We start from the raw sequence: 11174 nt of genomic DNA, 5'->3' as shown, positions 1-11174 counted from the left end.
AGCATGGTATGTATCAAGTGTTTAACCTGGAACTTGCCTCGTACTAAGCACTCAGTTAATGGTAGTTTTTAAATGCCTTTTTGTTTGTTTGTTTGTTTTCTTAACATTACATCACAGAAGTATCACCACGAAGCCGCTCCATATGCCCCTGAGCTGAAAGTCCTTTTGTCATTTGCTTCAAAACTTTACTTAATCAGGTAGCACAAAGACCTCTCAATTCAGCTATTTCTTGTCTTTTTTTTATTTATTATTTTTTTTACCAGAGCATTGCTCAGCTCTGGCTTATGGTTCTTCTTCTTCTAGCGTTTGCCCTTCTTCCGTAGCCAGTCAACAGCGTCGTCAGGTTGAGCCTGATGTCAAGTTTCGAGACCTCCTTTGAATCTGGAGAGGTGGCAGTCGTTGACTATGTGGGTCACAGTCTGTCTGGAGCCGCAGGGGCAGTTTGGCTTATGGTGGGGTGGGGGATTGAAACTGGGACTTAAAAGCCTCGGGCATGAGAGTCTTTTTGCATGGCCGTTATGCTGCCTTCCCTTCGCTGGGCGGATTTTTTCCCCTTCATTTCCTTTCAGATAAAGAGACAGACAGACGTGAGAGACCCAGTAAGAGGGAGAGTACTGCCTTGCCCCTTGTGGATCTTCCCTTCCCTGGTGCCATGGTGCCCCGACCCTGGTTCAGGAGCTCACACTTGGGGCTTTGGACCCTCTACCGAGGCATCCAGTGAAAGCTTCATTTCCTGTCACTGACGGTGCTTTCTGAGTCTTGGCGTAAGAAGGAAGCGGAGGCCTTTTGCTCACTAATTGTTGGGTTGTTGGGAAAGTCATGGCACGTTTTTCTGTGTAAAAATGCATCATGATTTTTTAGAAAAATCTATTTTATTTTTATGAATAAAATAATTTTAATGAAGGAGAGGTAGACTAGAACACTATTCCGTTCTGGCTTATGGTGGTGCTGGGGATTGATTGAACCTGGGACCTCAGAGCCTCAGGCATGAAAGTCACTTGTAGAGCCATTATGCTCTTTCCCCAGCCCCATCATGAGCTTTCTGACAAACCAATGGACAGTGAAATATGAGTAGGGGCTGGGAGGTAGTTAGAATGCACAAGGACCCGGGTTCAAACCCCTGGTGCCCACTTGCAGGGGGAATGCTTCATGAGTGGTGAAGCAGGGCTACAATTGTCTCTTTATGTCTCTCCCACTCTGTCTCCCCCTTCCCTCTTAATTTCTGGCTGTCTTTATCCAATAAATAAATAAATTAATTAATTAAAAAAGAGAGAGAGGGAGAGAGAGAGTGGTGGTAGATAGTGTAATGATTCTGCAAAGAGACTCTCATGTCTGAGGCTCCAGAGTCCCAGGTTCAATCCCTGTGCACCACCATGAGCCACAGCTGAGCAGTGCTCTGGTTAAAAAAAAAAAGGTAACCCCACCAATGTGTCCTGGAGCTCCGCTTCCCCAGATCCCCACCCCACTAGGGAAAGAGAGAGGCAGGCTGGGAGTGTGGACCGACCAGTCAACGCCCATGTTCAGCGGGGAAGCAATTACAGAAGCCAGACCTTCCACCTTCTGCAACCCACAATGACCCTGGGTCCATGCTCCCAGAGGGACAGAGAATGGGAAAGCTATCAGGGGAGGGGGTGGGTTATGGAGATTGGGTGGTGGGAATTGTGTGGAATTGTACCCCTCCTACCCTATGGTTTTGTTAATTTATCCTTTCTTAAATTAAAAATAAATTAAAAAAAAAGAAAAACAAAAGGTAGGGGAGTCGGGCAGTAGCGCAGCAGGTTAAGCGCACGCGGCGCAAACCGCAGGGACCAGCATAAGGATCCCGGTTCGAGCCCCCGGCTCCCCACCTGCAGGGGAGTCGCTTCACGGGCGGTGAAGCAGGTCTGCAGGTGTCTGTCTTCCTCTCCCCCTCTCTGTCTTCCCCTCCTCTCTCCATGTCTCTCTGTCCTATCCAAACAATGACATCAGTAACAACAACAATAATAATAACTACAACAATAAAACAACAAGGGCAACAAAAGGAAATAAATATTAAAAATAAAAAGTAGGAGGAGATTTCAGTTTGAAAAAATGATAATGCCATGTAAGTAGAAAAATAATAAATTCGTGCTTCAAATTCCACGGGCTGTTATTTTCAGTGTCATCCCTATTCAGTAGCCTTTATCTAAAAAAATATTTTATGTGTAGGGAGCCGGGCGGTAGCACAGTGTGTTAAGCGCACGTGGCGCAAAGCGCAGGGACCGGCGTAAGGATCCCAGTTTGAGCCCCCAGCTCTCCACCTGCAGGGGAGTCGCTTCACAGGCGGTGAAGCAGGTCTGCAGGTGTCTGTCTTTCTCTCCCCCTCTCTGTCTTCCCCTCCTCTCTCCATTTCTCTCTGTCCTGTCCAACAACGACGACATCATTAACAACAAGGGCACCAAAAGGGAATAAATAAATAAAGCTTTAAAAAATCTTTAAGAAACACTATGTATTTATTCATTTATTTATTGGATATCGGCAGAGAAAAAAAGCACTGCTTCAGTGTCTGCAAAGCTTTCCCCCTACAGGTGGAGAGCGGGGGCTTGAACCTGGGTCCCTGAGCATTGTAGCACGTGTTCTCAACCGAGTGCACCACCGGCCCCATCAGTATCTTTCTAACCCTGTATCCCCCCCCCCTCCCCCCCCAGGGAACATGAGTGGTTTAAACAAGACCTTCCAAAATATCTCTTTCCCGAGGACCCATCATACAGTTCGACCATGATTGACGACGAAGCCTTAAAGGAAGTCTGCGAGAAGTTCGAATGCTCGGAAGAGGAGGTTCTCAGCTGCCTTTATAACAGAAACCACCAGGACCCCTTGGCGGTGGCCTACCACCTCATCATCGACAACAGGAGGATCATGAACGAGGCCAAAGACTTCTACCTGGCCACCAGCCCGCCGGACTCCTTCCTCGACGACCACCACCTGGCCCGGCCCCATCCCGAGAGGGTACCCTTCTTGGTCGCCGAGACACCGAGGGCTCGCCACACCCTGGATGAATTAAACCCGCAGAAATCCAAACACCAAGGGGTGAGGAAAGCGAAGTGGCATCTAGGGATCCGGAGTCAGAGCCGGCCGAGTGACATCATGACTGAAGTCTGCAGGGCCATCAAGCAGCTGGGCTACGAATGGAAGGTAGGGAAATCGAGCCCCCCGCCCGGCTTTCGGCACGTGGCGAGTCTGCAGTGCCGTGAAAAGCAGAGGAGAGCTGCTTCTGACTCTGTTTTCTTCCCTCCGCAGAGGAGAGCTGCTTCTGACTCTGTTTTCTTCCCTCCGCAGAGGAGAGCTGCTTCTGACTCTGTTTTCTTCCCTCCGCAGAGGAGAGCTGCTTCTGACTCTGTTTTCTTCCCTCCGCAGAGGAGAGCTGCTTCTGACTCTGTTTTCTTCCCTCCGCAGAGGAGAGCTGCTTCTGACTCTGTTTTCTTCCCTCCGCAGAGGAGAGCTGCTTCTCACTCTGTTTTCTTCTCTCCGCAGAGGAGAGCTGCTTCTCACTCTGTTTTCTTCTCTCCGCAGAGGAGAGCTGCTTCTGACTCTGTTTTCTTCTCTCCGCAGAGGAGAGCTGCTTCTGACTCTGTTTTCTTCCCTCCGCAGAGGAGAGCTGCTTCTGACTCTGTTTTCTTCCCTCCGCAGAGGAGAGCTGCTTCTGACTCTGTTTTCTTCTCTCCGCAGAGGAGAGCTGCTTCTGACTCTGTTTTCTTCCCTCCGCAGAGGAGAGCTGCTTCTGACTCTGTTTTCTTCCCTCCGCAGAGGAGAGCTGCTTCTGACTCTGTTTTCTTCTCTCCGCAGAGGAGAGCTGCTTCTGACTCTGTTTTCTTCCCTCCGCAGAGGAGAGCTGCTTCTCACTCTGTTTTCTTCCCTCCGCAGAGGAGAGCTGCTTCTCACTCTGTTTTCTTCCCTCCGCAGAGGAGAGCTGCTTCTCACTCTGTTTTCTTCCCTCCGCAGAGGAGAGCTGCTTCTCACTCTGTTTTCTTCCCTCCGCAGAGGAGAGCTGCTTCTGACTCTGTTTTCTTCTCTCCGCAGAGGAGAGCTGCTTCTGACTCTGTTTTCTTCCCTCCGCAGAGGAGAGCTGCTTCTGACTCTGTTTTCTTCTCTCCGCAGAGGAGAGCTGCTTCTCACTCTGTTTTCTTCCCTCTGCAGAGGAGAGCTGCTTCTGACTCTGTTTTCTTCTCTCCGCAGAGGAGAGCTGCTTCTCACTCTGTTTTCTTCCCTCTGCAGAGGAGAGCTGCTTCTGACTCTGTTTTCTTCCCTCTGCATCACCTGCTAGGTTGTAAACCCGTATTACTTGCGTGTCCGAAGGAAGAATCCTGTGACGAGCACTTACTCTAAAATGAACCTACAGTTATACCAAGTGGATAGTCGGACATACTTGCTGGATTTCCGAAGCATAGATGGTACGTACCTTGCCCCAAACAGTACATCTGACAGGTGGGACCATGGGTTTTGTTTTTAACATTTGTTCGTTTATCTGAGAGAGGCACAGAGAGTAAGAGGCAGAGAGACACCGGAGTCCTGCTCAGCTCTGGTTTATGATGGTGCTGGGACCACAGAGCCTCGGGCATAAAGGCCTGGCTCCCCTCAACCCTGGCTTCATTGAGCCTGGAACCTTTGGTGCGTCAGGCATGAAAGGCGCTTTTCCGTCACCTAAATTATGTTACCTCCTCTGCCCCTCACTTTGTTCTCGAATCAAAGATTCTTCTGAAATTTCTTAAATTGTCCCTGGAGATTCAAACAAAAACTAGTCAGAGATTTGTGCTTTTTGATGTGCACATTTGTGGGTCTTTCTAAATCCTATATTGTTTGGTCTTTTTTTTTAAAGATTTTTATTTATTTATTTATGAGAAATGACGAGAGAGAGAGAGAGAGAGAGAGAGAGAGAGAGAGAGAGAAAGAACCAGAGAACCAGATATCACTCTGGCACATATGCTGCTGGGAACCGAACTCGGACCTCATGCTTGAGAGTCCAAAGCCTTATCCACTGCACCACCTCCCGGACCACTGTTTGGTCTTTTTAAGATTATCTTCCAGTGGTCCGGGAGGTGGTACAATGGATAAAGTGTTGGACTCTCAAGCGTGAGGTCCTGAGTTCAATCCCCAGCAGCACATGTACCAGAGTGATGGCTGGTTCTTTCTCTCTGCTTCCTATCTTTCTCATTAATAAATAAATAAAATATTAAAAAAATAAAAAAAAAAAAGATTATCTTCCTACAAAATCCTTAAAGCCAAATGCAATCTCGTCTTTTGTTCTAAAGCCACCTTTCTTTCTTTCTTTTTCTCTCTCTCTTTCTTTCTTTTTTTTTGCCTCCAGGGTTATTGCTGGGCCTCAGTGCCTGTACCACGAATCCACTGCTCCTGGAGGCTATTTTTTTCCTTTTTGTTGCCCTTGTTGTTTTATTGTTGTTGTAGTTATTATTGTTGTTGTTACTGATGTTGTTGTTGAGTAGGACAGGAAGAAATCAAGAGAGGAGGGAAGACAGAGAGGGGGAGAGAAAGATAGACACCTGCAGACCTGCTTCACCGCCTGTGAAGCGACCCCCCCTGCAGCCGGGGAGCTGGGGGCTCGAACCCGGGATCCTTACGCCCATCCGGTCCTTGCGCTTCATGCCGTGTGCGCTTAACCCTGTGCTATCACCTGACCCACTTCTGCACATTTCTAGTCATTTTGTGTGTATATGATTCTTCTTCTTTTTTTTTTTTTTTTTTGCCTCCAGGGTTATCACTGGAGCTTGGTGCCGGCACTATGAACCCACTGCTCTGGTGGCCTTTTTCCATTTTAGTGGACAGGAGAGAGAAATTGAGAGAGGAAGGGGAGATAGAGAGCAGGAGAGGCTGAAAGACACCTGCAAACCTGCTTCACCACTTAGGAAGTGACCCCTGCCCCCGCCCCCCCCCCCCACCCCCTGGAAGTAGGGAGCCGGGGACTTGAACCGGGATCCTTGCACGGCTCCTTGTGTTTCCTGCTATGTGCAGTTAATCTGGTGCGCCACCACCCAACCCCCTCATGCTGGCTCTCTTCCTGCAAGCGGTTCTTAAAATCACGTTCACACCTGACCTTGCTTTATTTCTGTTCATTTGCTGCCTGTGGCGCTCACTGAACTTCTTGGGGCTCATATTTTTTCATCTACAGGGACTTAAATGACAGGACTTTTACCATCTATTAATTTTGAATTACCACTAGGGTTATTGTTTGGTACCTGCATGAATGAATACACCATTCCCAGTGTCCATTTTTCTTTCTTTATATTGGATAGGACAGAGAAATTGAGAGGAGAAGGGGAGATGGGGGTAGAGAGAAAGAGACACTGGTAGCCCGGCCTCACCTCACATGAAGCTTTCTCCTTGGAGTGGGGAGAGGGGGCCTTGAACCTGGATCCTTGCACATTGTCCGTCACCACCCCATGATGGGCTTTTTAATAATCCTTCCAAATTTCAAGTGGAATATAGAAGGATTTTTTTTTTTTTTTTTTTTTTACTGCTAGAGATGCTAGAGAATGATGTATATTATAAGCCTTCTTGGTATGCCGGAGTGAATGTACCCAGCCTGACTGGTCAGTCATTAGGAAGGTGTGTAGAAATGCCACGGGCCTTTGTTTTAACATAAATGTACTCTTGATGGCTGGTTTCTAGACCCAAGAAAACATTCAGTACTGTAGATTTTTTTTTTTTTTTCTAGAGAGGTGCCATGGATTTCATTGAAGTCATACAACTGATTATATTGCATTGAAATTCTTTTTATCCAGATGAAATCACTGAAGCCAAATCAGGGACCGCTACGCCGCAGAGGTCCGGATCAGTCAGCAACTACCGATCTTGCCAAAGGAGTGACTCGGAGGCCGAGGCTCCAGGAAGGCCCTCAGAGGTTCCTCTGACCTCGTCTGTGACTGGACTGTCACTGGACTCCTCTCCTGTTGACTCAGCTCCAAGGCCAGGAAGTCACACGATAGAATTCTTTGAGATGTGTGCGAATCTAATTAAAATTCTCGCACAGTAAACCTAAAACTTGGCTTATGCCCTCGACAGCAATAAGCATGCGAAACAAGTCACAGCCAAGTGCTTCCACCTGTAGTCACGTGACACGTACCTCTACCTGCGGGCCAGCCTTTGGGAATGCAGCTCGCACGGGGACTGGAACATGCTTCCTAGTTAAAAGCCTCCCATGCAAACATGATGATTTTGTTGTTTGTGTGGTGGGCGTACAGCCTAACATAATACGCACAGTGAGCTCTGCGTCTCTCAGGCTTCCTTGGTCTCTGGTCAGTTTTGTATTTAGTGTACACAGGGCTTTGTAGAATATTAATTTACCATAAAGGCCTTCACATATTATTTCACACTGATATGTTCTATATATATTTCATAAACTTATGTAATAAATATTTGCTTGGAATTCCCAGAGACCTTCACAGGTGATTTTGTTTTCTGGGCTTCTTAAATGACAAGTTCTTTCCCCGTGATGGTGACAGTCGGGAACTCTTCCGTATTTCCTCTTTAAAATCCTAGTGTCTGATTAATCAAGTCGAAGGTGTTCACACCTCCATTTTCTTGAGCTTGACAAGTGCAAAAATCCACAGCATTTATGTATTCCTGTGTTTCAGGCACTACGGTCTGCTCTTACCATTCGTTCCATTCTGCTTTTTCATATAAGCTGCTCTTGTCATAAGAGCTAGGCTGCACATGCCGTAAATAAATCGTGTTTCTGTTTTTTGCCAACCTCACAAATCCCTCTGTTCATCATGCCAGTCGGTACTGAATGTCTGCAGGAATTTCTGGTCATTCGATCACGTGTGCTTTTAAAATGATTCAGCGTGGAGCAAGACCAGCTCTTACAAACTGGTTCAGTCTGCAGGGGCTGACGTTTTTCCAGGATTTTATTACAAGCATTGGGAGGGGCTGCCAGGGCTCGGAGCTTGGTCCTCATGCTTGGGAAGCACGCACTTCATCCCCAGCCCAGTGAGTAGCTTTGAAGAACAAAAAAAAAAAAAAAGGGAAAGTGATCATATGTGGTGTACTTGACACCTTGCCATATCTACTTTTTGCCTGTATTTGTATATAGACGTAATTAAAATACGTCTTTTTTTTTTTTTTGACCCATTCGGATTTTTCAGATACACTCATCACAGCTGAGCACTTCGAATAATCTCCTAAAAGTGAGATTCTCTTTAAAAAGATAACCACAAAATAACCCCCAGTGTTGTCTAATCATGTGTATTTAAAATTTCTGGCTATCCTGAAAATTTCTATTACAGCTGATTACACCAGAATGAATTCAAAGTTTACAAGTCTCCTTTATTATTTTTTATTATTTTGATAACACATGGAACAAATTGGTTTATTATGATTATTTTTTTAATCTTTATTATTTTATAGAGACAGAAATTGAGAGGGGAGGGGTGATAGAGACAGAGACGCCCGCAGCCCTGCTTCATCACTCGTGCCGCTTTCCCCCTGCAGGTGGAGACCAGGGTCTTGAACCTGGGTCCTTGTGCCCCGTAACGTGTGCGCTTAACCAGGTGCGCCACCGCCCGCCCTACGAATTGGTTTATTCTTTTTTTTTTTTTTTTTTTCCTCCTCCAGGGTTATTGCTGGGCTCGGTGCCTGCACCATGAATCCACCGCTCCTGGAGGCCATTTTTCCCCCCTTTTGTTGCCCTTGTTGTAGCTTCGTTGTGGTTATTATTATTGCCCTTGTTGACGCAATTCGTTGTTGGATAGGACAGAGAGAAATGGAGAGAGGAGGGGAAGACAGAGAGGAGGAGAGAAAGACAGACACCTGCAGACCTGCTTCACCGCCTGGGAAGCGACTCCCCTGCAGGTGGGGAGCCGGGGGCTCGAACCAGGATCCTCACGCCGGTCCTTGTGCTTTGCACCACCTGCGCCTAACCCGCTGAGCCACCGCCCAACCCCCGAATTGGTTTATTCTAAGTGCTCACTTGTGTTGAGCTTTAATTGCATTTCATACGGTGGCATTCTGGATGCTGCCTAGAGATGGCCTCTCATCCCAGGACCCCGCTTTGCTTGTTCTTGCGCCTAGTCATGGGGCTGCGCGACTGTGCAAAGGGAGACTCCAAGTGAGCTCTGGCAAAGTCGGCGCCAACGCAGACTAGTGACAGTGAGTCTCGTCCCCGGCCGACACTGCCTTCTACCATTTTAACTTCAAGAAATTGTTTTCTAATGAACCGTCTTCCTGCCGCCACCGAGTCAGCGTCCCTCTTTTAAGGCCGTCTTGTAGCACTGACTCCGCCAAGGCCCGTGAGCGCCCCCACCCCAGCCCACCCCTGCATGTCCTCGGGGGTCACCCATTTTGTGTGCTTCTTGTTGGAGACTCGGCTCCAGCGCCCCGGGCGAACAGGCACTGAATCCCAAAGGCAAACATTTGTCCAGGAATTGTCTTATCCCACTCAGAATCTGGAGCGTTGGTACAGTACTGGAACCCCATTTCCATGTGCGCTGGAGACTGTCTGTCTAACTTGTCCGCCGCCCTCCCTTCTGAGGGTCTTGATTTTACTTAAGACTCTAATGCAGCCATTATGTTTCTGATGTTAAGAATATAAGACTGTATTTTTAAAGTTAGAGATTTGTAGAACCGAGACATCTTTGTGATGTCTGCGTAGCCACTGTGGGCTGGGGATGTGTGTGTGTGTGTGTGTGTGAGTGTGAGTGTGTGTGTGTGTATGTGAGTGTATGTGATGTGTGTGTGAGTATGTGATGTGTGTGTGTGTGTGTGATGTGTGTGTGGGGGGTGAGTCCACTGAGGAGCCAATTAAACAGATTGTTGGTTTTGGAAACTCCACTTCGTTCGTTGAAAGTTATTGTGGTTCCTGAGTTTTATTTTGAAGATGTTTAAATGATGCGCTTGTACAAATAGTAGGATCAATGCACAGAATGGCCATGGATTCTTTTTTCTTTTTTTTTTTTTTTAAGCTAGGATGTTTAAAATGACGACTTTTGATAAAGTATGTCAGGGTTGCCTCAGAATCTTCTCAAGTTTATTTCAAGTAGTTTGAAAATTCCTAACTTACGGAGGATGCAAGGGAGTCAATTAAATGATTTTTAATATTTTTTTATTCTCTTTTCAGTAATTTATATTTTTGTGACTTTTTACTTTGTCTTGACAACTGAAAGATGTATAAGGTTTTTTTTTTTTGCCAGATATGTACTGTATTCATGGTTTGAAATATAACAGATTTTACTGGTATGTAAAAATTTTGTCATTGAAAATAAATGATTTCTCATTGAGAGGAACTTTTTTTTTCTTCCCTTTTTTACCAGGTTAGGGGATATGGGAGCCTAATATATCATATCTAATTTAAAATAATTTCACTGAAACAAACTCCACTACTTTTACTTTCATTATATTTTCTCTTGAGATGCTTTTGTAGCTTTTTCAGAGTTCGAAATGATTTTATACAAAATGTCCTACGCCCCTCTTCTCGCACCCCTGCCTCGTAGACCGTGTGATCTCCGTCCACACTGACTGAATACTTGGCGGACGGCGGCTGCGTAAGAACTTGACTTGCCTGTGCTCGTTCGTGCTCCGACCGGCACCTTTGGAGGGAAAGAAAGACGTGTCTCGAATCTCTTCTCTTCACCTCCTTCTGCTCCTCCTCCTCCTCCTCCTCAGCAGCAATCCCGTTTTCATTGCGAGTGGACAAGGTGAAGGCAATTCCAGGACGAGAACTGTCAGAAACCGTAGCCGCGTGAAAACAGCTTTTGTGGAATCCTGTTTCTGAGATGTGTCTCTGTATGTTTGGACTGGAGTCTGTTGAGGGATGCCGTTTTACATCCCTTGATTTAGAAAATGGGTAATAAGGAAAAATTATTATTTTTTATCCCCCAGCTGTTAGAATGTGTTCCGACTTTGTGGATGTCTGGGGAAATGACGGAGAGAACAAGCACCTGACCGGTGTGTGGCTGACCGGTTTGCTTTTCTTTTCAACAATGTTCTTAGCCACAGAGTGCCCCTGGCTGTCACGCAGATACTGTGAACTTTGTCTGAAGGAAGCGAGGTTTGATTTCATCTCAAAGTCAGCCATCTGGGGGGGGGCCCAGAGCACGGACTGGGGACGGTGCCCGACTTGCCGTGCTCAGGGGTCTAGCTTGCAGCCCCCGACAGGCCACACTGGAGTTGTGAGGCGCTGGAGAAGACTTATGTCTCTCTCTTGT

The 11174-nt window shown here is 46.8% G+C and overlaps 1 protein-coding gene across 2 annotated transcripts in view; it reads left to right on the top strand.

Annotated features, from left to right (window-relative positions):
• Positions 1-7407, top strand: part of PRKAA1 (protein kinase AMP-activated catalytic subunit alpha 1) — a 38064-nt gene extending 30657 nt beyond the window's left edge. For both annotated transcript variants that reach the window (XM_060190986.1, XM_060190987.1), the window contains exons 7-9: positions 2667-3153; positions 4283-4409; positions 6756-7407. In XM_060190986.1, the coding sequence (XP_060046969.1) occupies positions 2667-3153; positions 4283-4409; positions 6756-7006 (865 nt within the window). In that variant the 3' untranslated portion in view covers positions 7007-7407. The remainder of the gene's footprint in view (positions 1-2666; positions 3154-4282; positions 4410-6755) is intronic.
• The last annotated feature ends 3767 nt before the right edge of the window (positions 7408-11174 follow it).

This window comes from Erinaceus europaeus, chromosome 5 (assembly GCF_950295315.1).
Source record: "Erinaceus europaeus chromosome 5, mEriEur2.1, whole genome shotgun sequence".
NCBI lineage: Eukaryota > Metazoa > Chordata > Mammalia > Eulipotyphla > Erinaceidae > Erinaceus > Erinaceus europaeus.
This window is presented reverse-complemented; position numbering and strand designations above follow the sequence as displayed.